Here is a 27,638-nt window from a genome sequence, read left to right as displayed (position 1 = left end):
ATGAGGGTGAGTAAACGATGAGAGAATTTTCATTTTGGGGTGAACTATCCCTTTAAGCAGAGTGCATGGTGTCATTAAAACAAGAGGAACATACCAAAATAAGAAATGTTGAAATTAATGTACATTTTTCAATAAAACTTTTCATTAAACTTTCATTTCATTTGTTATTAAAGGTGTTAAAAGTTTATTAAATTGGAAAAGAATGCAAAATATAGGCTTTCTCCCAAGACTTTTGACTTTTGTTGCACAAAAGTGTTTATTTTGTCTCTTTTATGTATACATAAACCTTTTTATTACTAATCTGCACCCGTTTCAACGCTGCAACTTTATGCTTATGCTTGTACCATACACTCACTCATGCTGCCGCCTCTGTTCCGAAGCCCCGCCTTTTCTTCTTCTTGTCGCCTTCTGATTGGCTGAACGTGCGGCCACAAACATATTTCTACTGGTAATGCGAAAAAACCTTTTGCTTAATGTGCTGTAGCTGTCCGTGAAAGCATGCTTCTTTGCTCTCTGGTAAAACATTTCATCCGCTTCCAAACCATTTGGGTCATATTTTGGAAATTGGAATGTTTCATTTGCAGTGGATTGGCGGGGACGGATAGGAATTTCAGTGCGTGAGGTGAGTTTTGACGCAAAAGGCTGGCTTAGGAATTATTAAAAAGTGAAAATAAATTACAAACTTTACGTTTATGTGTCTTTGCTTGGCGAAGATTATTTTATTAATTGATGATAGCTGACAAAATTCCATTTGTTACGGTTTTGCGTGTAATTTGTCATTGGACCATGAGACCGCGTGAGATCAATTGCGGTTTGTCATCTATCTCATTTTACAATCTGAAGATTTATGTGAAAACAAACAAACATAAGTCTTTTAGAAATGTATGATGGATCACGACGAACTGTCTTAATGTTTCGCGCTCGGTACGCTTTGCAGTACTTTTTTTTTTTTTTCTCAAACTAATTTCAGTCGTACAGAAGTTTTTATTTGAACTAAATGTTGACGGAAGTTAACCAAACCCTTACAAAAAGTGTGTCCAAAATGGTGTCTCCACTAAAAATGTATTTGCGTGAATGCATTTGCATGTCCGCCTCGCACCCACAATAGAGTCTTGTCCTCAATTCGCTAGAGTTCGCTAAACTGCTTTTTATTTATTCTTTTTAAAGTATAGTGTTTTTTAACGCATTTTAGGAACTGTTTAGTGGTTTCAAGGCTCAGCAATAAGAATTTATTTCAGCTGGGCCAATCGGGCTAGTAGTTGCTATTTTAACTGGCCCTATCACAAATAATTTACTCATAATTTTACTGTTAGCATCCCCCTGGCAGATGTTGAAAGTATTGATTTTTTTTTTTTTCATTAAATTTTAAACTTTCTTTACAAAAAAACTAAAAACAATAGCCAATTTGCAATCACAGCTGGAAATCAAACTGCTATAATCCATGATAGTTGAATTTGGATACAACGTATTCGTGCAAGACTGTCACAAATAATTCTGGCAACATCGATAAAGCCTCATCTACAGGCAGCTAGAAAAAATTACCTGGCTTACAAGTTTAAATCAGTATTTGCAGCAACACGTCCCAGAAAACCAAATTTATTCAAGTTTGCTGGGCATTAAAACTTGTGCACGATCAATAATCACAATACAATTCTGTCCCGAAAGGGACAATTCCATGAACTGGCCCGAAACTCTCACACTGGTTCCGGGCCAGCGGGTCATCCTTATTGTTGAGCCCTGAGTTTTCAGTTCTTTTTAACAGAGATGCTATTGTCGTGGAATATTTAAGTCTTTTCCCTCTTTGCAAGAAAACTCTCGAACTCAAGGAGTTCCAGATGTCAAAGGTTAGACTTTATTGAACAAAGCAAAGCTGAGATGCCAGCGGATCATCGTTTCTGTTATCTTTTAGCCAATAAACATACATTTCTGTTATCTTAGCCAATAGGCGTGCATCCCCTCTCCATCTCTTTGCCACCATTATTTAACAGACCTTCTGGCTTCTTTTTAATGGTGGAATCCCGGCAGCTAGTATATTAAAAAAAACAAAAAAAAAAAAAACATTTAATCCCATTTATCAAAAAAGTGTACATTTCATGTAAACAGAATAGAGTAGTTTGACTAATGATTGTACCATCCAGTGCTTGAAGAATGCTTTCTCCACTGTGTACCATTCTGTGTAATATTGCTGAGGTGAGATAAAATAGCATATGTTCAACCTTCAAGGTTTCTCATAACATAGTCACATAGGCCATGCAGCCTTCAAAGCTTTCTGGTTTATATAATGCCCAGGCCATTCTGCAAATATCTTTTATATGTTTAATAAAAATATACTATACTATCAAAATGCAACATGTACGTATGATTGCTCAAAAAGTTCTGTATAGGTGGGAAGCCCACTAGGTTTTTACACGCAGCCATTGTGTGCTGAAAGATGTTATGGGTTATTTCATCACTTTGAAGCCCCAAGTGAACCACTGAAATCCCAGGTGGACTGTCACTCTCAACTCACGCATGTTACCCTCCTGTGAGCATCATTATGCTCTCCTTGCTCTTAGGGGAGCATCACTGTGGGGGAATGGTATAGCTAATATATGCTTTATGTTAAAGCATACAGACAAATTTGAAAGGTCACAAGGTTTTAAAAGTTTCAGGATACATTGTCCCATTTGTTCTCAATTTTGACCACACTCCCCTTTGAAACAAGAAAACATTCGCACCCCCCACCTCATAATCTGTTTGAAAATGATCGGAGGGAAAAAAATGTTTTATTAAAAAATAGCTTTTAAAATTAACTACATTTTTTTTCAAGTTCATGTCACAAAAATGTATTTTAAAAAATGCGTTCTTTCAGTTTTCACTTTTTTGCTACACAAGTGTGAGTGCTTTCTCATTTTCTTGTTGTGGTTGTTTGATTATAATGACACACTAGACAGCAGCAGGTCTATTAGCTTATAGTTACACTTACAAGTCTGACATTTTAATACAAATCCGCTTTTTTCTCCACTGTTTATGTTCACATTAGAGACAACTCACTGTGTTTACATGAATACCTCACCAAGATGGGCATTTTGGTGGAATTTTGAAATGTATTTGACCGTTCAGGTGCGCATTAGCGCGAGCATTTTCGGAATGCATGTTCTGCACACACACATACGCCGCCTGTCAATCAAACAGGGCACAGCTAAAATTACGCACTCTGGATTTTCAACAGCAGATTAAGAATATGACCTTTCTAATGAGTAACACAGGCCTAGGCTATCACAAATATAGATGGTTATTTTTTTTGTTATTGGCATTTTAATCAGTCTGCTTGTCCGGTAGGGCAAGTAAAATTCTCTTTCACTTGCCCCTTCAAAAATTCACTTGTCCCTGGACAAGCAGACAAGCGTTAATGTCGAGCCCTGATTAAGTATTGTATTCAAAAATTTTTCTTTTGCAGTATAGCTCCTAAAGTAAATGTACGTTGTTTTAAAGGAGTTTTAGATATTATTTTGGAAAACAAGCCAAAAAAGACTAATCAAAAATGTATTTTTTTCCAGTGTATAATGGGCTAAGGCTAGTGATGGACCGTTATGGGTTTTTTAATGGCCGATGCTGATATCCAGAGAGCAAGGTGGCCGATACAATGCTGATATATAACATAATTTAATATAGTAAAGAACATAAAATTGCTAAACAAAATGAATAACATTTTATTTAGCTCTATATTTACTCAATTTCACACTGAAATGTAACTTTGTAAAAAAAAAAAAAAAATCAAATAAATTTATATTGTATTTTAAATGGTAGATGGCAGTTTCTTCCGATTTATGTTTAGTCATCAAATTTTAGTAATTTATTTGCACATGAAGAAATTGTTAATATATTAGGAAGAAGGAAATAACTGTACACACAGTAGTCCAGCAACCATGGATGGCATGTCCACGTTAGCAATCGCATTTTCTCAAAAAAATACCAAATCAAACCAATTGTACATGCAGTGCATAGTGAATAAGACATTTACTTATAGCATACGTGAAGCGCTTTTACTTTGAAGTTGCACTCACGCGCTCATGCAGATCCAGATTCTGAAGTTTTTGATTCTGGCTTATGGAATACGCATTTCAGAGGAAGATATTAGATGAGTGCTCGATGGGAAGAAAACGCTGGATTTTCATGAGGTTCGTGAATTTAAAAAAAGGTATCTGCATATTTGCAGACGGTATATAATAGAAGTTTTATTGATATTTGCTTTTTTATCTTTAGACAAGACCGTTAAACGTCACAGGGAGCTGTTGAGGAGAGAGGGGGAGAATGAAAAAGGCGAACTTTTTGAGCTCAAATGTGTCTGCCGTGGCTCTGATATGTGGACCGTTTAAATAACACTGTGTTGCACACGCAATGGCACGTAACAACAAAACAAATCCGACTGGTCGTTTACATGTCTCCATCGCTTCACATGCAAGCAGGTGATTCTCGGCGCCCTCAAGAAACAAATTGGCCAAAGGGGAAAATTTATCAGCAGATGCCGATAATGAAAAAATTCAGAATATTGGCCGATTTATCGGCCTCAGCCATATATTGATCGACCACTAGATAAGACTACACTCTCTCACCTTTGTTCACTTCGATCCATCTTTAACTCGCAAAAAACAAACTTTCTATTCTAATAGAGCTGCGTATTGGCGATTTTCTTCTTGATATGATACACGCAGTGAACGTGACATATTATGATTCACTACATTGCGAGCCATCACGTTATAATCTAGCTGCAGCAAACACATGAGTGACTAGCGTCCTCGCGCCAGAGTGTGCATCAGCTGGGAGAAGATTAAATCTCTTCCCTGGTCACTTCACGCAACTCATAGACGCGGCGCTGAGCGCACAGAGAAATGCCAGTTTCTGAGTTTTTCATAACCCGCTTCCTTATTTGAATTTTAAGAAAGGATGCTTTAAAGATATAATGTGTTTCATTACAAAACGGAATGTGGCACAATAATAGTTTTATCTCGATTATCTTGTTTCATAATCGTTGGAAGTCAGAATCGTAATTGAAAATAATATTTGATTAATCGCCCAGCCCTAGCCTTAGTTATCATTCACTTTAATTCTATGGAAATGGTGACTAAATGGTGACTGAGCTTTATGCTCCATAAAAAATTTTCGGGGGAGAACTTTAACTGTAAAATTAAGAATCAAAACAAATTTTTTTTTCTTATTTTTTTATAGCTATGATTTAGCTTGGTCAAGCCACAGCCAGGAGTCCATGATGAGCAGTAAGCAGGTACGGAGCTTCATGGACCCTCTAGTCCAAAGTAAGATGGAAGTAACAGTGGGCACAGTAGTCACTGCGGGACTCCCCAAAGAAGACAGCCTAGCCCGGTATACCCACGACAAAGCTCTACCAAACAGCAGGACCTATTTCTCTTACTCTGTCAGCGGACAAGATGCCCTTGACTTTCCCTCTCCATGGGGCCCTTCTAAGACCTGCGTAAAAAATGGATCGAGCCCAGGGATTCATTCATCAGCCATTTATAGACCTGAAAATATGTCTTTCCCTGTGGATGGTGGCCACTCTGCTGTACAGCATGAGTTGGCAACAAAGGAAAGGTTGGCCTGTTATGCCAGTAGTCCTAGACGACACAGTCCCAGAGCTGCTGGAGTCATCTCACCAGTGGCTGTTTCCAAGCATCACATTGGAGGGTCCGGCATATCCTCCACAGCTGCAGAAAACTGTGTTGGGTTGGCTATTCCAAGACCTGTGTATGGTCATAGCCCCTGCTGCGCTGAGCGTGGATGTAATGCAGGCCATAACTATGGCGTCGAACATGGGCCACAAAGAATGTCTCCTCATATGTATGAAGATGAATGGGCTGCACATTTCAGTCATCTGGCTTACCTGCATAAAAAGGGCCAGGATGCATTGGCACCGCAGAGGGTGTTGCATTTGGCGCATGGCACTGAGGGAGTACCTTTAAAGGATAGAAAGACAGAGGGTTACCAAATTATCAGATCAGAAGGACCCAGGAGGTCACTTCCTTTAATGGAGCCAAGTCATAGTAGCTATACCTATAACACTACATATCCATATATTGGTTCCACATCAGAGTACTGCCAGCATTCCTCAATATACCCACAAATATACAAGGGTCTTCCCCCTGCTTATGAGACAGGGAAATTGATGCACTGTGGTGTTCCTTCAAAGGTATGTCAGGATCATTCTCATGTTTCTAAATGCACACCAATGCCTCCATGTCCCATCATCGATTACCATCAGAATGGTACTGAGGCTTACAGAGCTGATCCCAATGTTTTTACAGACAAGCAGACTCGGCATGGTCATATATGTCAGATACATTCTCCACTGCCTGATTCGTACAATATGTCAAATTCCTGCTCTGCTGTCCGTCCATGTCATCCACTGATCACAAACTTTCCCACTTATCATCCATATGGAGTGCATTTAAATAGTAACTCAGCATTCTTGCACGAGAGGCCATGTCCACCTTTCTCCACGCATCAGTCAGAGCGACCTCTTGATTTCTCTAAACGAAGGGTGCAGACACCTGACTCCCCTCGGGAGCTTTGTCTACAGTCTGGAACTTCTGGGGCTTTCCAACCCACACCGGCCCACTACAGACGTCTCAATAACACAGCTGCCGAGAGGCCTAGCCGTGAGCACTTGGAGATAGCTGGAAATGGCTTACTTGTAGACGGTGGCATAGAATTTGGCAATATTCTCATGTCTCATGGGCATTGTGTAGCTGATCCACCCAACAGTGTTTCACCATCTAAAAGACACCGAGAGGAATGTGAAAACATTAGTGAATCTGACATACCCAGGAAAAAAAATAATACGGATACAACCCATGAGCAGCCAGATGAGCCTCAGTCACCGTCCTCCCCACCAATGCCAGTTATTAATAAAGTTTTTAGCTTAGCTCCTTATAAAATCTATTTTGAAGCTTCAGGCATGTTGCCTCCACCAGGTGGCTCAAAAAGTCCAAAGCCACAGCCTGAGGCTGCACGACTTGAACAAGAGCCAGAAATTAAAAACAGTGATGTAGAGTATAATTCTGGTGAAAATGTGCTCAGTTTGAAACTTGAAGCTCAAACGTCACCAGCTAACAGTAACAGTCCAATTGAAACACCAGAGACTGTGAAGATCAAAACAGAAAAACTGGATCCAGATGAGTCAGAAATGAAAGTGAGCATCACTGAGGAGGTGAATCATCAGGATCACATTTCTGTGGTCAAAGAAGAGCAAGGGGAGTTGAACTCAAGTATATCTGGCTCTGTGCCTTGCAACGTTGTGATAAAGAGTGACTTTGAAGAAGAAAGCAATCCACCCTTAGTTGAAAAGTCAGAATGTCCAGCCACATACAAGTCAAATCAAGCTGTGAAGGACAATGTGGAATCTGTTCCAGTTCCTTTGCTGCCCTCAAGACCTCCAGTGCCACCTTTATTGACCAAATTCTCCCTCAGTAAAATCCCCCCACATTGCCTTAAATTGTCAAATTATAAGATCGTCATCCCTGAGGTCCTAAAAGCGCCAGAAACCCAATCTGTTGAGGTTCCTCAGTTTCCTGTGGAGGCAAAGCCTATCATAAGTAGCAGCAAACATGCCCGTCATCAGTTTATGGAGCTTCATCAGTCCCTCTGTAGACTCTTATATAACTGTGTTACTCAAACCTCATGTCAAGAGCTTAAGGACTGGTTATCCAAACAGGACCTTCGAGAATCAGTCTCTAATCCAAGCAAAACTCGAAGAGTCTCTTGCCTTTTAGGGTCCAGAATGAGGGCGATATGGCTAAAAGGTGAAGATATGGTGATGGCTCTAAGGAAGGTTGTTGGCCAGCTTCAGAAGTACATTGAAAGCTGTGAATGTCCTTTTCCTCATGTAATGAGGGCAGGTGCAGTGTTCATTCCCATGTTGGTGGTGAAAGAGGTGCTGTTTCCTCAGGTTCAGGGCACACTCATAGACCAGGTCCTCCTGGAGCATCGGGTGGAACTCAGGCCCACCACCCTGTCAGAGGAGAGACAACTGACTCAACTCCACCGAAAGGCTTTTTCTTCTAAACTCCGGAGGCTTCTGTCCCTTAAACATCTGCCAGATATCTACCCTGATGTTCTCAACCTTCTCTACCATGCCAATGTCTGCAAGTTCCTTGGTAAGTGTTGGATGGTTGACCCTTTATCAGCTTAAGGCCTCCTTTGATTATACAAAATGTAAAAGTACTGGAGGGGTTGCGTTTGACTAATGGTATTAAGTGTTGAACTGCAATGTGCGAGAATAGCCTTTATTTTCAATGTAACTAAAATTGTAAGTTGCATTTGATATGATGGGGAGAACTCCTTTTAATAATGATTTGCATACCTCAGTTATCTTGTTTCAATTGTATTTTTATTTCTTAATGATTTTATTATCCTCATTTATTTTTTTGAGTCTAGGACTAAGGTGATGGTGGATTTTTTTCCCGGTGGTTTTCTCGGTGGCTTCACACATTGTGGCATATTCAATAATAGGAAGCACTCTTGAGTATCAGATTAGAGGTCCACATTTTTATGGTGATATAACGGGATTCTCTAAATTAAGAAGGGCAGAAGACATTTTAAAAACTTGTTTATTTTGTTCATGTGTTACTTGAGGAAATTTAGGCTTGTTCAGAAATGCTAAATAGACACTAGAAGGATTCATGAGTGTAACCGAAACTTTGTTACCATTTTAGTAACCTTAAATTTCAGTTGCACATTTCTATAGTATGCAGAGCTATCAGGTTGTGTTGTCTCTTGGATGTTTGTCTTGTTTGCTGTTGTATTCACAGGGCTCAACACTAAGGATTTTTTCTACTGGCCCGGTTGGGCCAGTGCTTCAGATTTTTACTGGCCCTGCCAAAATTTTCACTGGCCCCAACACAAAAATGATAAATATCTGTTTTTACCATCATGGCTTTAAAAATGTGTCTAAAGATAATTATTTTTTTTACATATATTATGTTTTTAAGACAATGTCCCCCCAAACTGAATCACATTTATAATTTGCAAGATATGATTTATGCCTTATGTAATCCCATATAAGCGCTTTACAGATATAAATTCATAAATACATCATTAACCTCAGCCGTCCTGCCATTTACACGAGTTTTTAAGTGAAGAGTTCTGTTGTGCAGATGATGGATTTTCGGTCACCCGTCTAGTCATGCTGTCATGCAACTTTTGGCCATGTGTAGTGTATTCACACACAGGATCAAAGATTGAATCACTGAGTTAAAGATGTGATTATTGGCTGAATGTAATAAACATAAGTATCTCTGAGAAGATACTAATTTATTGAGATGCACCTGTATATTACATGTCACAACCAATTGGTTGTGACATGTAATATACAGGTGCATCTCAATAAATTAGAATGTCGTGGAAAAGTTCATTTATTTCAGTAATTCAACTCAAATTGTGAAACTCTTGTATTAAATAAATTCAGTGCACACAGACTGAAGTAGTTTAAGTCTTTGGTTCTTTTAATTGTGATGATTTTGACTCACATTTAACAAAAACCCACCAATTCACTATCTCAAAAAATTAGAATACATCATAAGACCAATAAAAAAAACATTTTTAGTGAATTGTTGGCCTTCTGGAAAGTATGTTCATTTACTGTATATGTACTCAATACTTGGTAGGGGCTCCTTTTGCTTTAATTACTGCCTCAATTCGGCGTGGCATGGAGGTGATCAGTTTGTGGCACTGCTGAGGTGGTATGGAAGCCCAGGTTTCTTTGACAGTGGCCTTCAGCTCATCTGCATTTTTTGGTCTCTTGTTTCTCATTTTCCTCTTGACAATACCCCATAGATTATCTGTGGGGTTCAGGTCTGGTGAGTTTGCTGGCCAGTCAAGCACACCAACACCATGGTCATTTAACCAACTTTTGGTGCTTTTGGCAGTGTGGGCAGGTGCCAAATCCTGCTGGAAAATGAAATCAGCATCTTTAAAAAGCTGGTCAGCAGAAGGAAGCCTGAAGTGCTCCAAAATTTCTTGGCAAACAGGTGCAGTGACTTTTGGTTTTCAAAAAACACAATGGACCAACACCAGCAGATGACATTGCACCCCAAATCATCACAGACTGTGGAAACTTAACACTGGACTTCAAGCAACTTGGGCTATGAGCTTCTCCACCCTTCCTCCAGACTCTAGGACCTTGGTTTCCAAATGAAATACAAAACTTGCTCTCATCTGAAAAGAGGACTTTGGAACACTGGGCAACAGTCCAGTTCTTCTTCTCCTTAGCCCAGGTAAGACGCCTCTGACGTTGTCTGTGGTTCAGGAGTGGCTTAACAAGAGGAATACGACAACTGTAGCCAAATTCCTTGACATGTCTGTGTGTGGTGGCTCTTGATGCCTTGACCCCAGCCTCAGTCCATTCCTTGTGAAGTTCACCCAAATTCTTGAATCGATTTTGCTTGACAATCATAAGGCTGCGGTTCTCTCAGTTGGTTGTGCATCTTTTTCTTCCACACATTTTCCTTCCACTCAACTTTCTGTTAACATGCTTGGATACAGCACTCTGTGAACAGCCAGCTTCTTTGGCAATGAATGTTTGTGGCTTACCCTCCTTGTGAAGGGTGTCAATGATTGTCTTCTGGACAACTGTCAGATCAGCAGTCTTCCCCATGATTGTGTAGCCTAGTGAACCAAACTGAGAGACCATTTTGAAGGCTCAGGAAAACTTTGCAGGTGTTTTGAGTTGATTAGCTGATTGGCATGTCCCCATATTCAAATTTTTTGAGATAGTGAATTGGTGGGTTTTTGTTAAATGTGAGCCAAAATCATCACAATTAAAAGAACCAAAGACTTCAACTACTTTAGTCTGTGTGCATTGAATTTATTTAATACACCAGTTTCACAACTTTTCCACGACATTCTAATTTATTGAGATGCACTTGTACATTAGGGAGATATTAGGCCTAATCTGTGAATTAAGAATGTGTATATAACATGAAATCAGACAACCCAAACAAGACCAACACTGACTGATATACAAAAAAAAAGAAAAAAAAAAGAAAATACCTGTATGGTCCAGAAATGATAAATGTAACTGGTGTTTAATGAGGATGATATGAAGTAGACAGTTTTGAATATTCATCTTCACCCTGCAGCTGAACAGCTCTGATAATAATAGCCTAATAGCTATAGTGATCTTGCTGCTTTTCTTATCAAATGCCATTATAATGTTGAATTAATAATTACATTTTGAAACTAACCTAATTAAATCTATACTTACATTTTGGATATTGAGCAGCTTGTGATTTCCAGGCACTTGTATAACTGGGGTTTAACAAAGTTTATTATGTTTCATTTGGCACTTCATTTCTAAAGCCAAATTAATGAGAGAAAATGTGCTTTTTTTTTTTTTTCTTTTTTTTACTACAGTGGGAATAAAACTAGCGCTCTGTGTCTTATTGAGAGCGCATGCCCATCAAACAGTCTACGCTGCACAGAGAGATATGATGAGACATATGCACGGAGAGACATGGATTTTCAGTCCTACAGAATGAAACTGTTGATTTTTTTTTTTTTTTTTTTTTTATTTATTTATTTTTTTTTTTGTGTTCCAATCTGTGGATTACTGCTTTTCACCAACATGTAAAAACGGAAAATGTGGGGATTTTGCACACTGTGAACACAGAATGTGCAGGGATACTTAAAATGTTGCACAAGATGTGCAATCCTGCTATGAAATTAATTAAGTGGGTTTTTTTTTCCTTCTATTTTCTACACATTGGTAATAGCTGCTGCTAAGACACTTGGAAAAGAGCGAGGACAGTGCTAGGAGAGCGCGCTCGGTGTCTGCACGCGACAGTGCCTTGGCACGTCCAGTATATTATGCGCTCGCGCATCTTTGCGAGCTAAATAGAATCGCGCTCGCTCGTCGGTTAGAATACTTGGTTCGCTCAGTGTAATTTTTGTGCTCTCTCACTTGTTGTTTTCTTGCACTAATGTTATAAATGCAGCACTGGCCCGATCGGGCAAGAGACAGTTCTAGCAACTGGCCCGAATCTCTCTCACACTGGCCCCGGGCCATCGGGCAGTCCTTATTGTCGAGCCCTTTATTCAGTTTGTGGCCTTGTTGGAAGTTCCTAGTTGCAGGAAAATACTCGCTGTATTTAAAAAGGTAAAATTATACAAACGGATAATAATGAAAACTTTGCACAAACCAGTTGTTTACTTTGGAGGGTCAGTCACTTAAAATATTTTGATGTATGCCTAGTTCATTTATTTTATTTGAATAACTTTTTACGTTAGGATCAGCTATAAGTAGTGCTTACCTGTAGTGATATCTCATTTAATATTCTCACTTTATTTATTTATTTGAAATCATACTTTTGTCATACTTATTTTGATTTGATACACATTTGTTTTTGCAGATTCCACTGCTACAGATGGAGTCCATAAATTGCCCAGGTACCTTCCTAATTACTTTGCCCCCAAAAACCTCTTTTCTCTCCAATCACATGCCAAACTTTTTGTTTGTAGTTGATCTCTTGACAGTTGCAGAGAGGGCTTTCAATATCTTCTAACTGCTCTTGCAGTCAGTTTTTTTTTTTTTTTTTTTTTTTTTACTGAGAGTTTTATTGCAGGTGTTTATTAATCAGATATAGTTTGGAGCGGAACAGTGCTATGGCTTTGGATATCTTTCAGTTTCTGACGCATCTCGGCTGGGGGAAGGAAGTTGGTATTAATTTGGAGGAATGCAGGGTGGGGGATGGAAAAGCTTGCTATATGCTTGCCGTAACATTTCTCACTCGCTGTTTTAGATCTTGTCTTATTTTTTTGAGGGTTATGCCCCTTCTTGCGTCAGACATCCTTACCTTAATGCATTGTTCTTCTTCAGTGCTTCCAAGCTCTTTCTTTCTGCTATGTGCAAATGCTTTTAGCTAATTTCTGACACCTTTTACAGTGGCTGTTTTTCATTATGCTGTTGCATCAAATGGCTTGCTGTTCTTATGGGCAGTGACTGGAAATAATGCTTCTAAAAGGAACTAATAATGTATACTGAGTTCCCATTAAAGTAACTAGATATATTGCATAGTTACTTATTGAAGTTTCTAAAAGGAATAGTTCACCCAAAAATGAAAATGCTCTCATTTACTTACCCTTATGCAAAGTTCCCTTTAAATTTAGTTCTTGTTAAGCCAATCCTGTTTCTATTGGGTGAAACATTTGAACACCTGAGCAGAATCACACACACAAACAAACACACACACACACACAGTGCTGTGAAAAAGTATGATTTCTTGTATTTTTCATACTAAATTGTTTTAGCTCTTCAAATGTGATAATATAAAACAGAGGCAACCTGAGTAAACACAAAATACAGTTTTCAAATCTATATTTTTTTATTGAAGCAAAAATGTTATCCAACACCTGTACAGAGTGGTTATCTAAGTTACCATAGACTTTGTTAGTTCGAATCAGTCTGGCCTTTCTCTGTTGACCCCTCAACTACAAGGCGTTTCTGTCCACAGAACTGCTGTTCACCGGATATTTTTTGTTTTTGGCACTATTCTGAGTAAATTCTAGAGACTGTTGTGTGTGAAAATCCAAGGAAATCAGCAGTTACAGAAATACTCAAACAAGGCCGTCTGGCACCAACAATCATCCATGCGATTATCTAATCGGCCAATCGTGTGACAGCAGTGCAGTGCATAAAATGATACAGATACAGGTCAGGAGCCTCATTTACTGTTCACATCAACCATCAGAATGGGGAAAAGATGTTGCCAGCCGGGCTGGTTTGAGTATATCTGTAACTGCTGATCTCCTGGGATTTTCACAACCAACAGTCTCTAGAATTTACTCCGAATGGTGCCAAAAACAAAAAACATCCAGTGAGTGGCAGTTCTGCGGACGGAAACGCCTTGATGAGAGAGGTCAACAGAGAATGGCCAGACTGGTTTGAACTGACTGAAGTCTACGGTAACTCAGATAACCGCACTGTACAATTGTGGTGAGAAGAATATCATCTCAGAATGCTATTCTGAGATGCGGGTTGGCGCTGTTTTGGCGGCACGAGGGGGACCTACACAATATTAGGCAGGTGGTTTTAATGTTGTGTTTGTGTGTGTGTGCGCATGCGTGCACATTTATATTAGGGCTGCGAATCCATAATTTTTTTTAACTAATTAATCGCACAATTTTCTGTGATTGCTATTAAATTTTGGTACATGATACATTACATCATCAAACATTAAAAAAAATCAGAAATTTACTTTATACTTTGTTTAAAAGAACTTGCAAGAAATTACAGGTAAAATCTTTCACTTATGTATTTTTTTTTTTTTTTTTTGCAGATAGTTTGATGTGTGATTCTTCCAGAAGATGAAGTAATTTCAGATGACCAGAGAATTTGCAGAAGGAATATATAAAATTTAATAAAATTGTTAAAATTAGTAAATGTATAAGTATGATAACTGAGATATGATTGGGATAATATTGATATAATAAATGAAATTTAATAATACAATGAATATTGAACAGTGACAATAATAATGATTCTAAGCTAAACAAAAATTAAGATTAATGCGAATGTACTGAGTACTAGGGGTGTGACGAGATCTTGTGATATTAACACGTGACGATATTTTTCGTTGAGGTGAAAAGCTGTCTCACGATATCAGCATGATGGAGTGTGAGGGTGAAATTAGCATAGAAGATGCCCCCGCCACTTAAATCATTTGTGTGGCAGCATTTTAGGTACCCGGTGGAAACAATAAACGGCGACAGAGTGACAGACAAGACACGAACAAAGGCTGTGTCTCGTTTGGAAGGCTGCATCCTCCGGAGGTCGCATTTATCGGCCGCATACGTCATCGAGGCTGTCTCGTTTAATTTTTTAAGAAGGCAAAACCTTTTGCAGTGCTTGTATATTGTTCTGTCTTTTACTGCATATGATAATTCATACTCAAAGTAGAACTGAAGTGACATTCATTACAAGATGATTAGTTAAATCATTTCACACCTGCATTGTTTTGCATTCTGTGACTTTCAGTCGAATATAAGACTATTTTTCCAGTCATATACACTACCGGTCAAAAGTTTTGAAACACTTGACTGAAATGTTTCTCATGATCTTAAAAATCTTTTGATCTGAAGGCGTATGCTTAAATGTTTGAAATTAGTTTTGTAGACAAAAATATAATTGTGCCACCATATTAATTTATTACAAAACTAAAATTTATTTTAAAAAAAAGTTTTGAAATTGTTGACTTGGACAAAAAATAATGAAAAGCAGCCAATAAGTGCCCAACATAGGCGGGAACTCCTTCAATACTGTTTAAAAAGCATCCCAGGGCGATACCTCAAGAAGTTGGTTGAGAAAATGTAAAGAGTACATTTCTGCAAATTCTAGGCAAAGGGTGACTACTTTGAAGATGCTAAAATATAACATAGTTTTGATTTATTAATCATTAACCATCAGAATGGGGGAAAAATGTGATCTCGGTGATTTAGACTGTGGCATAATTGTTGGTGCTAGACAGGCTGGTTTGAGATGGGCTACAACAGCAGAAGACCACGTCGGGTTCCACTTATTTGGGCCAAGAACAGAAAGCTGAGGCTGCAGTTGGCACAGGCTCACCAAAACTAGACCCTTAAAAACTGGAAAAATGTAGCTTGGTCTGATGAATCTAGATTTCACACAGATGGTAGGGTCAGAATTTGGCGCCAATAGCATGAATCCATGGACCCAACCTACCTTGTGTCAACAGTTCAGGCTGGTTGCGGAGATGTGATGGAGTGGGGAGAGTTTTCTTGGCACAGTTTGGGCCCGTTAATACCAATCAATCATCGCTTGAATGCCAAGGCCTATTTGAGTATTGTTGCTGACCATGTGCATCCTTTCGTGGCCACAGTTTACCCATGTTCTAATGGCTACTTCCAGCATGATGATGCACCGTGTCACAAAGCAAAAATTAATCTCAAACTGGATTCATGAACATGACAAGTTCACTATTCTTCAGTGGCCTTCCCATCCAATAGAACACCTTTGGGAAGTGGTTGAGTGGGAGATTTGCAGCATGAATGTGCAGCTGACAAATCTGCAGAAATTCTGTGATCATGTCAACATGGACCAGAATCTCAAAGGAATGTTTCCAACATATTGTAGGATCCATGCCACGAACAATTGAGGCTGTTTTGTGAGCTAAGGGAGGCCCTTCCCATTATTAGTATAGTGTTCCTAATAAAGTGCTCAGTGAGTGTATATAGGAAGGCATTGTTTATTCACAAGTAAAGACTGTCTGTTTCGTGCCTAGATAAGAGTGAGCAGTGTTAACTGTGAGAGTGAGAGGTCTCAATCTAATGGCTGTTATGTTGCTGGGGCCTGAAATTAATGTGTTCAGGATACATGATGAAAACAGCTCTGCAGATGTAAGTCGGAAATGAAGAAGAGTGTGAGAGAGGGGGACTTTTGTTCCGACTACCAAATCTTTAAATTCCTCCACTACCATTAACAGGAAGGAGACTTCATTCTAAAGTTGTATCGAGAGGCCCCTCGGTTTAACAACGTATGGAAAACTTCCTATACACAGCAAAATACATATAGAGATGCACTTTGCATACGTACAGAGATGCGTCCTTAATATAAAGCATAAAGTATAATAACATGGATACATGAAATGAATACAAGTGATGATTATATATTATACATAAGAATTGTTACAGAATTAAGGTAAATAAAAGAAAACATTTTCTCGTTCATGAGTTAATTCGACAAATTTTTATAGGTATTAATCTTTGATTCAACTATATGTGTATATGCCATAAAATCAATGGACATGTAATTTCAATTTGAGCAAAATCTTCTGCCATTTTACAGTGGACATTTTTAATAATTGGATGCAATTCATATCAAACTTTATTGGCAAAAGAAACTTAAGTGTACAATGCCAGTACATTATTAGACACTATACATACAGATATAAAACCTATTGAATGCTGAAATTTAAAATCTCAAAACTATTATTTTCTCTGGCTCCCGTTCAACCTCTACAAGTATACCTGTCTGCAGGTTGCTGAACATCCAGATCCTCCAGTCTCTGTCGTGCACATGCTGGGTCTCTCTCGCACAGTTTCACTTTTTGACAGTGGTTCAGATGAAAGTGAGTGAGTGTTTTTGGGCAATGATAAGATATGGCAGCTTGCCCGTATCACTTGCACGCCTGGTTCACTGCTTGTGGGTGATGTCTCCATTCTTTGTATAGTAAATCCGCTCTTCTGTTTATTATGCCTGTGACATGCGTCACGCATTATGAACAAGCTTGCACTGCTCCACACAATCAGTTTCTGTACTAGGATGTGCAGCTGAGTCTAGCATGCACCTCCAGGAAATTTATATATGCCAATTTTATCATTTTCATTTTTGGGTGAACTTTTCCTTTAAGTGAGGCTTGAAGTTGCTTTTACATTTGTTTACCAGATTTCAGTTGTATTTTATGTATGCCCTTGTGAACATTGTTTTAAGCCAGAAGAATGCTTCCACTCCAATTCAAATGGGTGTAGGGTTTTACTTGTGACCAGAAAAGTTAGAGTATTGTAAGGGAGTGTTCCCAAAAGACTTATTTCTACATTATGCAAAAAACGGCTAGATTGAGCGCAACGGAATGGAAGTTTTTTTTATTTGACTTGAAACACACTCTTGAAAAGAGACCAAACATGAGTGGTCTAGTGGTCTCTTTCACCACAAAACAGGAGACCAAACTGTCTGGGAATTTTATTAATAAAGAGAAATAACACCGTGAAATTGGATTCTTTTCATCATAAAAAAAAAGAAGTTGTGAGGCCTGAGAAAAGGTTTCCCATTCAAGAAAAGTCTTCTAATAAACATTTTATCACACATGGGTTACCACTTCAGAAACAATCTTACTACATCCAGTTTAGTCTCTGATTGGGTACTTTTACCGCATATCGAGGTTATGTCACACACTGCCTACTGTATATTCTAATCTAGCCCATGACACTGAGATGTTTAAATAAAAATAAAAAAAAAGACACTCTGGCTCCTGGCTTAAACTGACTGGTAATAAAGTCTGTTGTTAATTTGTCTTTAAAAAATAAAATAAAATAAAAAATTTTGATCCCAATTTGGAATGCCCAATTTCCACTACTTAGTAGGTCCTTGTGGTGGCGCGGTTACTTCAATCCGGGTCCACTTCTGAGACAGTCAATCTGCGCATCTTATCACGTGGCACGTTGGCCATGACACCGCGGAGACTCCCAGCATGTGGAGGCTCATGCTACTCTCCGCGATCCACGCACAAATTACCATGCCCCCCATTGAGAGCGAGAACCACTAATCGCAACCACGAGGAGGTTACCCCATGTGACTCTACCCTCCCTAGCAACCGGGCCAATTTGGTTGCTTAGGAGACCTGGCTGGAGTAACTTGGCACACCCTGGATTCGAGCACGTGACTCCAGGGGTGGTAGTCAGCTGAGCTGAGCTACCCAGGCCCCCACGTTAATTATTTCTTGAAGTTCAACCATCCCTCTGATATTCCTTAAGTAGGCTATATAGCACATAGCAATGAAACTACACTGATAGAAGAACCCAAAAACTAGGGCAACAGTTACATACGATATGGAATTAATACAAATAAATTATTTTCCCCTTACAATCCCTCCTTTTGTTTAATCAACATAACACAACATGAAAATTCTTTCTATTAAAATCTTTCATGGAAAACCATTCAATCAATAAAATTATTCAAAAAATTTTAAAGTCAGTAATTTAAATGAATCAACTGCCTAAAGCTGTATTTCGACATGTGTACCAACAATTACAAAATAATGCAGATGGAATGCTAGTATACATCTATGTGAATACCCCAAACAATTAAAGGAATGGTTAACCCACAAATCAAAATTCTGTCACCATTTACTTTTACCACTTACTGAGTCAATCAAAAAATATATATATATTGCTTTCTGTATTTTTCAAGTGTTTGCTGCTCTTTTCCTTTAAATTGAATGAATGTTACCATGCAAATAAAAAATGCAATGCACCATGAAGTACCAAAAAAATGGTCCATATAATAGCTTTCTTCCCTTCAGCTGTACTGCCCTGCAAAGGCAAAACGCAGTAACTACTCATTTCATCAAACCCGTCTGACACACTGATAACTACAGACTATTGTATAATCCACATTTTGCTGGATAATCAAAACACTTTTAAAGCTATCAATGTTGGCATAGTTTCTCCGTTTTCACTTTGTAGGGCAGTCTAGCTCTGAAATTTAATTTGTGCTTGCATACATTCAAACATGCTGTATCAAGATTCTGGCTTCGTGGGACATCCATTTTTGTGTCCTGGAGACCAGGGTAGGGTTGCACCAACTGTGTGTAAGTTCTCACGGAAGTTAGGACGTAAAATTCACACTAAGGGCTTCGTAACTACTAGTTAGTTTGTAACCAAGTCGGTGCTTAATTTGGTTGCACCACCTATTCTTAAGGCAAGACTTAGCTAGTAGGTCGTAAGCTCTCCGTAAAGTCATGCGTAGTCGCATATTATGACGTTTACCTGGATTTATCCAATAAGCAGCCTTCAAATTTATACACAGAAGTGTTAAGCCGTGAACTTCAATTTGATCTTGTTACGGTTGATGTTCAAACCTCGTTTGCTCACGTAACTGTCAGCTGTAATAAATTATATCCCCATTAAAATACGATATGTAATAAAAGTGATTTGATATATTTGCCCTATGTAAATAACAATATTATAGGAACTGTATTTAAAATAAATGAGGGGTGATAAATAAATACTAATACAACAGGCTGGAAAAACAGACATTTATTCATTTTAATATCCTATATATATTTTGAATGTGTTGGAACTTGACACCGGGTGACACCCTGAAATCTGCACCATTAGGTCAGTTTCATGCTGAAGAGCCGCTTAAAAGTACATATTTTTTTCTCTCTCTCTCGTAAATGTCAACATCATAATGTATGTCAAAATTATTGATGTCTGTCACGCAAAACATGAGCTCAGTCTGCTTTTTTATTCCATCCGTTACGTCTGGTCGGAGGCTTCCGTAAATATTTAGTTTATAAGTAGGGTTACGTCCTACCTCAGTTTAATGGTGCACCGCTCAAATATTTAGTAGTGCATAAATTGTGACTTAGTACCCATTTACGCCACAACTAGGCTAAGTTTGAACTTGCGCACAGCTGGTGCAGCCGGCCCCAGGGGCTGTATTACAAAAACATCCTAATTCTAGAATCCTATCATATCTGCTTAGGAACAATGGCAATATTCACCTGGGATCAGAGGTGGGTAGAGTAGCCAAAAACTGTACTCAAGTAAAAGTACAATTACTTTCAAAAATAATTACTCAAGTAGAAGTAAAAGTGCTAACATAAATAATAACTTGAGTAAGAAAGTATCCAGTTAAGAGAGTACTCAAGTAGTGAGTAACTCGTTACTTTCACAAATGACATAATGGATGTTAACTCCCTACATACCATTACATAATACACATTTAACATGTATTACAGAATTATTATTATTACTATTAATGGAAATTCTGCCATCACCATCATGTTGTTCCAAACCCATATGACTTTCTTCCATGCAACACAATAATGGGATTTTAGACAGAATGTTAGCCTTGGTCAACATTTACTGTTTTTATATATATATATATATATATATATATATATATATATATATATATATATATATATAATTTTTTTTTTTTTAAAGTGAAAGGTGACTGAGACTGTCATTCCCTAACATTCTGTCTAACATCTTTTGGGTTCCACAGAGAATACAGAAGGTCACACGGGTTTGGAACAACATAGGGAAATGATGACGGAATATTAAATTATGGCTGAGCTATCACTTTAAAGGGCAGTTTACCCAAAAATTTTCTCATCATTTACTCACCCTCGTGTCATCCCAGATATGTATGACTTCCTTTCTTCTGCAGAACACAAATTAAGATTTTTAGAAGAATATTTCAGCTCTGTAGGTCAGTAAAATACAAGTGAATGGGTGCCAAAAATGTTATGCAGAAGTTATATAATATAATAAGTGCAGGTGAGAAACAGATCAATATTTGTCGTTTTTTGCTAGAAGTTCTTCTCCCAGCCCAGCAGGGGGTGATATGCATGAAGAATGTGAATCACAAAAAACACGAGAAGAACGTAAAAGTGATTTGTTTCTCATCCACACCTATCATATCACTTCTGAAGACATGGATTTAAACTGGAGTCTTATGGACTACATTTATGCTGACTGCTGTTTTTTTTTTTTTTTTTTTTTTAAGCTTTAAAATGTTGGCACACATTCACTTGCATTGTATGGACCAAAACAGCTGAGAAATTCTAAAAATCTTCATTTGTGTTCTGCAGAAGAAAGGAAGTCATACACATCTGGGATGGCATAAGGTGAGTAAATGATTAGAGAATTTTCATTTTCCATTTGTCAATAAGAAGAGAGGTTTGGAAATCTTTCTAGTAATTATTACACTGAAAACATGAACAATGTCCCACATGGAAATATAAACCAAAGCAAGATCATGTTAAATTAATGCCCATTTCATAGCTTTTAATTGTTAGTTCAGTGTAGGTACAGTTTTCAGTGTCGAAAGAATTTAGATCATTAGTTCTGTACACCGTACCACCGATCCCTAAATGCAGAGTACGCAGCCTGCGTGGGGAACCATGTACAAAAATGCTGTCTGTTTACGCTCCAGTTGTCAATCACACGTTCAGCAGAGCAAAAGGCATTTACACTTAACGTGGCTGTTTACATAGATTTATACTGTGAATCAGCCCGAAGTAGCTGCGATAGTTTCCAGTACACCTGCGAGAGCGCAGGTTAAATGCGTAAATACTGCTTATGACATGCGGGATGCTGGACTGATATATTGCTGCAGATTTTAAAATGTACACTTGTGTAACTGATGTAACGAGCCCATATTTACTGAATCACCCTGAAAATGACCATCACCATGTCACAGGAATGCCCGCGTTATCATTAGAGCCAAAACTTGCCTCAGTGTGCTGCTTTAAATTGGAGCTGCAATTTTAATCTTGAAATATCCACTTGTCTTGATGTTAAATGAAGGCAATGCATGATGAAACTATTCTTTTTTTTACTCTGCAGAGCGAAGAAAGTGTTTCACTTTGTTTGAAGAGCATGATGCTGCAGCAGTGATGGGCTCGTTTTGAGTGACAGTCTTTGACAGCGTGCGCAGCTGTGTCAACTAATGTTCAGAACTACTGTTTGCCAATGTTATCTACACATTGTTGGGTGAATTTTCTACTCAGGGGAAAAAACTTAATTCGATTTTAAAGAAGTATGATCCTTGAAAATGCGAAGTGTATTGAAACAATCTGTATAAATTTAAGTATAAAGCACACCCAACATGTTTTTGCATCCAACATCCGTTTTAAAAAAATGTTCTATGTAAACATGTGCTAGACAGCTGACTTTGACTGTTGCAACACCCCTTGCTGTTTTTTTTTCTTTTTTTTCTGTCTCATGCAGTAGCACAGTTTTTTTTTTTTAGACAATGTTTCAGGTTAACAAGAACCTCAAACACATCTCGAGGCACCGTTCTGTTCTATTCATTGCACTGCATCTAGTTTTTTTTAGCGCAAAAACATGTTTGGTCTGAATGGCCCCTTTACCCATTTACCCTTTCTGAGCCTAGTTTCTCGTGTATAATAATAATAATAGTAATAATTCATATTATAATTCATATAATATTATTAAGAATAGCAGCTGGGGAGCTCTGTCAAAAAATACAGATATGAGACTCTCTGAAGAAATGTTAACATAAATTTATATAGATCAATCTACGTAATTTCAGCTCATATTTATTTTATTTTTATTTATTAGTACTGGTAATTGATTTGTAACGCACAATATTTTCTGTTTCATATCAACCAAGCAGGGAGACAACTCCCTTCTTATATGTCAAGTTGCCCTCAGCTTTGTCTGCTCCCACTTCTAGGAATTCATAAACCCTTGTGAAGCACACTCTCCCCATCATTCTGGCTCTCCTACATGCTTAATTTAACTCAAAATTGATCTAACCGTTATCTAGCTAGAATAGTGTGCTGTCAAGAACTGCTGATACTGAATGCAGTTTTTTTTTCTTTTTTTTCTGCAGGAGCAGAAACCAGCTTAACGTACAAGAGAGAGAGCACAGACAGCTCAGATGAATCTAGCAGTTGTGTGAATTGCTCAGAAGGATCCTCAAGACCACTCACACCAGAAACCACTACAAGTGTGAAGAAGCTTAATACATATTGTCTAAAGAAAAAGAAAGGCAGGGTAAAGATTTCTTCTAAGAGGACATTCTTGGCTGATTCCAGTTCATCACAAGAGGAAGATTTCACTGAGGAACCAGAGAGATGGAGCATTGTCAATTCCTGCGATACTCAAGAATGGGAAGTACCTCCTGTGGCTTGCAATGAGAGAGAAGTGCATGTGGAGGTAAAGATTGAAGACGAAACCCAGCAAGAGCTTGAAAATTCTTCCTGGGGACGACCGTTGACCTCCGATGACCTCTCCTCAGAGAGCAGTGATGAAGAGATGGCGAGCACTCCTTCGCTGTCCTATCGAAATCAGACATCGAGCTCCACAGAATCTCAGGGTGTGCCTAAGGGCCCCTCCAGCATGGTCATCAAGCTTAGAAAGGTCTTCTACAATGAGGGCCATAGGGGCAGAGTTACTCGTTACCAGAAGGTCACGGATTCTTTGGATGATCAAGGAAAGTTGCGTGGACATGACAGATTCAGAAGTGTTGGCCATGGCCTTTACAGGAAAAAGAAGCACAAATCATCCAGGCACAAAAGACACCACACTTACAGGGAGGTCACTTCATGCATATACAGTTCATACTCTCAAAACCGTCCCTACCTCTCCAAAAAACATAGTTCCAAGCGCAGATGGGTTTTGCGCTGTGCTGTGCAGTCTGCCCATTTGGCCATGGAGAACAGATATCCTGACCTAGTGGGGAAGAGGATCCGCCACTTGTACGAGGAAAATGACAAAACAGAAGTGTGGTACATAGGAGTGGTGGTACGTATCCACGAGCCACATACTAACCCACTGAAAACTGTGTTTGAGGTCAAATATGATAGTGAGCCAGAGTGGCAGTACTACCTTGAGCTGCTTTTAGATTATAAGAAAGGATGGCTGAAAGTGGAGGACTGAATCTTGATGGTGATGCCTACGTCTTTGTTTAGATGCTAATAAAGAGATATTTCTCTCAAAATTGAACATTGTCATTGTTTACTCACTTTCATGTTGTTCCAAACCTGGGTTGTTGTTTTTATTTTATTTTATTTTTAAAAATGTTTTACTTGATAGTCCAGGTCTTCACTGATTTTCATTATGGAAGATTGGCCAAGAAATTCATTAAAAATAAATATATTTTGTGTTCCACAGAAGCAAGAAAGTCAAGTTTGGAACAAGAGAAAGTAATTACAGGACTTTAATTTTTGGGCGAACTATAACTTTAAGGTATTAACGTCTTTTGTGAGAGTCTGTTTCTGTTTTTTTGCTCCCAAGACCTATTAATTTGAAAATGTGAATACAAATGTTATCTTCATTGAATTTGTAAGTCTTCAATTATTATTTGCAACCAAACAGCTTAACTAATTTTACTTGACATCCTGTCTAAGATGTGTGTGAACTGATTTAACCCTTTTTAAAATGAAAACATGTTGGCAAATGTTTATGGCAGGGATCATGTTCATCATATAGTTTACACATTCCAAGTAATCCACATTCCAGTTGAGTGATTGGGATCAAAGGGAACGCTGTAAAGCAAGATGTTTTACTGTTTACAGAATTATCTTTTTATAGTTGCTGCTGTCATGAGTTTTATGATGTTTGTCTTCCTGTTTTTTATCACCACATTTAACAATTACCTGGCTCATTGTTTAAATTTGTCAAGTGCCTTTGTTATCTATAAAGCAGAAGATGAAATGTAATATCCTCTAATGGATGTGTGAGATTAATAGAAATTGTGATGGAATTTGTTGCTAAATATTCTGATGTGTACTATTAGATAAGTAGTTTAAGGGTAAAAGGAGACCGACTCCATTACGTCACTCACAGTGCGTCACGTGAGTGGGCGGTCGCTCCGAGGCTAATTTCGCGGGCTTCGTTGGCCGCGGTTCTCCGATTAGTGAAACGTTCTCTGTTGTACCATGGGTAATGTAGTTGTTTATATAAGAATTCCGCTATCAAACACGCTATTTAAACAATGAAGTTGAAATAATACAGGCGAATGGCATCAACAGAATCATATACCATCGATGAACAACCTCAGAGCTCAAGGTAAATCTGTCTTGAAATGTTGATAATTTATTGTTGAAAATCAATTAGTCTATGGACATATTGAACAGGATTTCTGCTTCTGGAACCAGACTGTTGTGCTCTACTGACAAACACAAAACTGTTGTCTCTGTCATTTATTACTTACAGCATACAAATTATATCATTCACTGTTTAAGTCCCACATCTGCCCGGGACCTGTAACAATATAGATTAGTGGTCTTTCTCAAAGCAAGGGGAGTATGGGTGCTTATTGACATGACATTTGTATTAAAAAAAAATTCTGGAAGGTAATTTACACATGAATAACGACAAAAACCATCGATTAAAAAAATGCACAGTTAAAAAATAATTTTGATAATTCCTACTGCACTAATTATTGAGAATGACCAAATTTCCGAAACACTGGGAAAGAGACATTAATATTCATGAGGACAGCAATATACAGTATTAAGAAGATCGCAACATATGTTCCGCAGTGATGTACTTGAGGAATGGAGAATGGGCGGCAAGCGCTCCTCGTTGCTGTGAGTTCCCATAGAAAAATTTAAACAAATGTGTCCCCACTCAAGATACACATCCACTGAGGTGCGGATGCAATCTTTGTTAATTAAAATATAAAGTTGCATTTGGGCAGAGTAGAACCCTAAGCTCTTATGCGTGAGACAAATGAGTTACCACTAGACTCCTACTCGATGTACATCTCCACTGACTCAAAATATGTCATGACTGACAGTAGCACACAGAGATTAAGTTATCAAATGTGTTATGTGAAATATATATATTTGGAGCTTGAACTGATCATCAAGAATGACTAGTTGAGGAGCCTGGGTGGCTCTGTTAGTATTGACACTGACATCCACCCCTAGAGTCGCGAGTTCAAATCCAGGGTGTGCTGAGTGACTTCAGCCAGGTTTCCTTCGGCCCGGTTGCTAGGGAGGGTAGAATCACGTGGGGTAACCTCCTGGTCGTCGCGATTAAGTGGTTCTCGCTCTCAATGGGGCATGGTAATTTGAGTAGATGGGAGAGTTGCATGAGCCTCCGCATGTTGTGATTCTCCGCGGTGTCATGCACAAGGAGCCATGTGTTAAAATGCGTTGACTGTCTCAGAAGCGGAGGCTTGTCCTCCGCCACCCGCATTGAGGTGAGTAACCACACCACCACAAGGACCTAGTAAATAGTGGGAACTGGGCATCCCAAAATTGGGGATCTTTAAAATAATATTTTACTAGCGCTCATCGTTGCTGTGCGACTTCAAACGCCGTGAATAATCTGTAGAATATTGCGAGATTGACGAAAGTCGGATGTAGAAAATAAGTCCCGCCCTACAAGTTAAAGAGCCAATCACCTACAAGCATTGTCTGTCAATCAACTCGAGAACGCGCATGTGCATTAGCTATACAAGCCGGGAAATTTTTGTTTTTCAGCGTGATCTGAGGTAAAGTAGTACAATTTATGATACCAGTGTTGTCATATTTTACTGCTAATTAGAAATATGTCCTTTGATCGTAATATTGACCAATCGTTTTGGAGATTTCGGTCTTTCACCATTCAACTAGATGGGAGCTGCACTTGATTACATAGAAAATGATGTGGTGTCAGACATTTATGAGCTTTTCTTGTTGACTGCATAATCCTTTGGATGAGATCCTGTTTTATTTATAACATCAATTCTACTGGTAGCCACTGCAAAATGAGCCAAGGCAACAAAGACAAAGATAAGCCAATCAAACTGACTTTAAAGGGGTCATGTCATGCCTTTTTATATTATTATTTTTAATATGGTCCTTGAGGTTCACTTATAATGTTAGTAAAGTAATATTTGTAAAAGTTTTCCACCCTCATTCTGACCCTCTGTCAGAAATGCTCGGTTTTGGTGCTGCTTCTCCTTTAAGACTTGAAAGTAAACGCCAACTGTTATGATTGGCTCTCTGCACTTGACTGACCTGCTCTCTCTTCGCCATCTCACTGCTCCCCACTACTGGACGGGGTTACAGAAGTAATAAGGAAGTTGATGTGTTGTTTTGGAGGCAGTCAGATGCAATGTCTACCACAGTATGACATCACAATATGGAGGAAGTAGAGAATGAGTCATTTTGGCAGCTTGGTTTCAACAATTGCTCTTTTTGCAGTGAGGAAGTTTTGAGTTCTGAAACTTACAGTACATTTTTATTGTACAATGACCTCATATGTTAAAAGATCAAGATGGGGGGGGGGGGGGGGGGGGGTGGTGAATCAAACTAGCGGAACATTTGCAACATTTTGCACTTTAATATTTTTCTTCAAAACGAACAACTATTTTTCTT

At 38.5% G+C, this 27,638-nt stretch overlaps 1 protein-coding gene across 1 annotated transcript; it reads left to right on the top strand.

Annotated features, from left to right (window-relative positions):
- Window positions 1-446: 446 nt before the first annotated feature.
- Window positions 447-25,019, top strand: LOC127416705 (uncharacterized). Its single transcript, XM_051656212.1, has 3 exons — window positions 447-622; window positions 5,209-8,150; window positions 23,156-25,019. The coding sequence occupies exons 2-3, from the start codon at window positions 5,246-5,248 to the stop codon at window positions 24,202-24,204; spliced, it is 3,954 nt and encodes a 1,317-aa protein (XP_051512172.1). The 5' UTR covers window positions 447-622; window positions 5,209-5,245; the 3' UTR covers window positions 24,205-25,019.
- Window positions 25,020-27,638: the final 2,619 nt, after the last annotated feature.

This window comes from Myxocyprinus asiaticus, chromosome 26 (assembly GCF_019703515.2).
Source record: "Myxocyprinus asiaticus isolate MX2 ecotype Aquarium Trade chromosome 26, UBuf_Myxa_2, whole genome shotgun sequence".
NCBI lineage: Eukaryota > Metazoa > Chordata > Actinopteri > Cypriniformes > Catostomidae > Myxocyprinus > Myxocyprinus asiaticus.
This window is presented reverse-complemented; position numbering and strand designations above follow the sequence as displayed.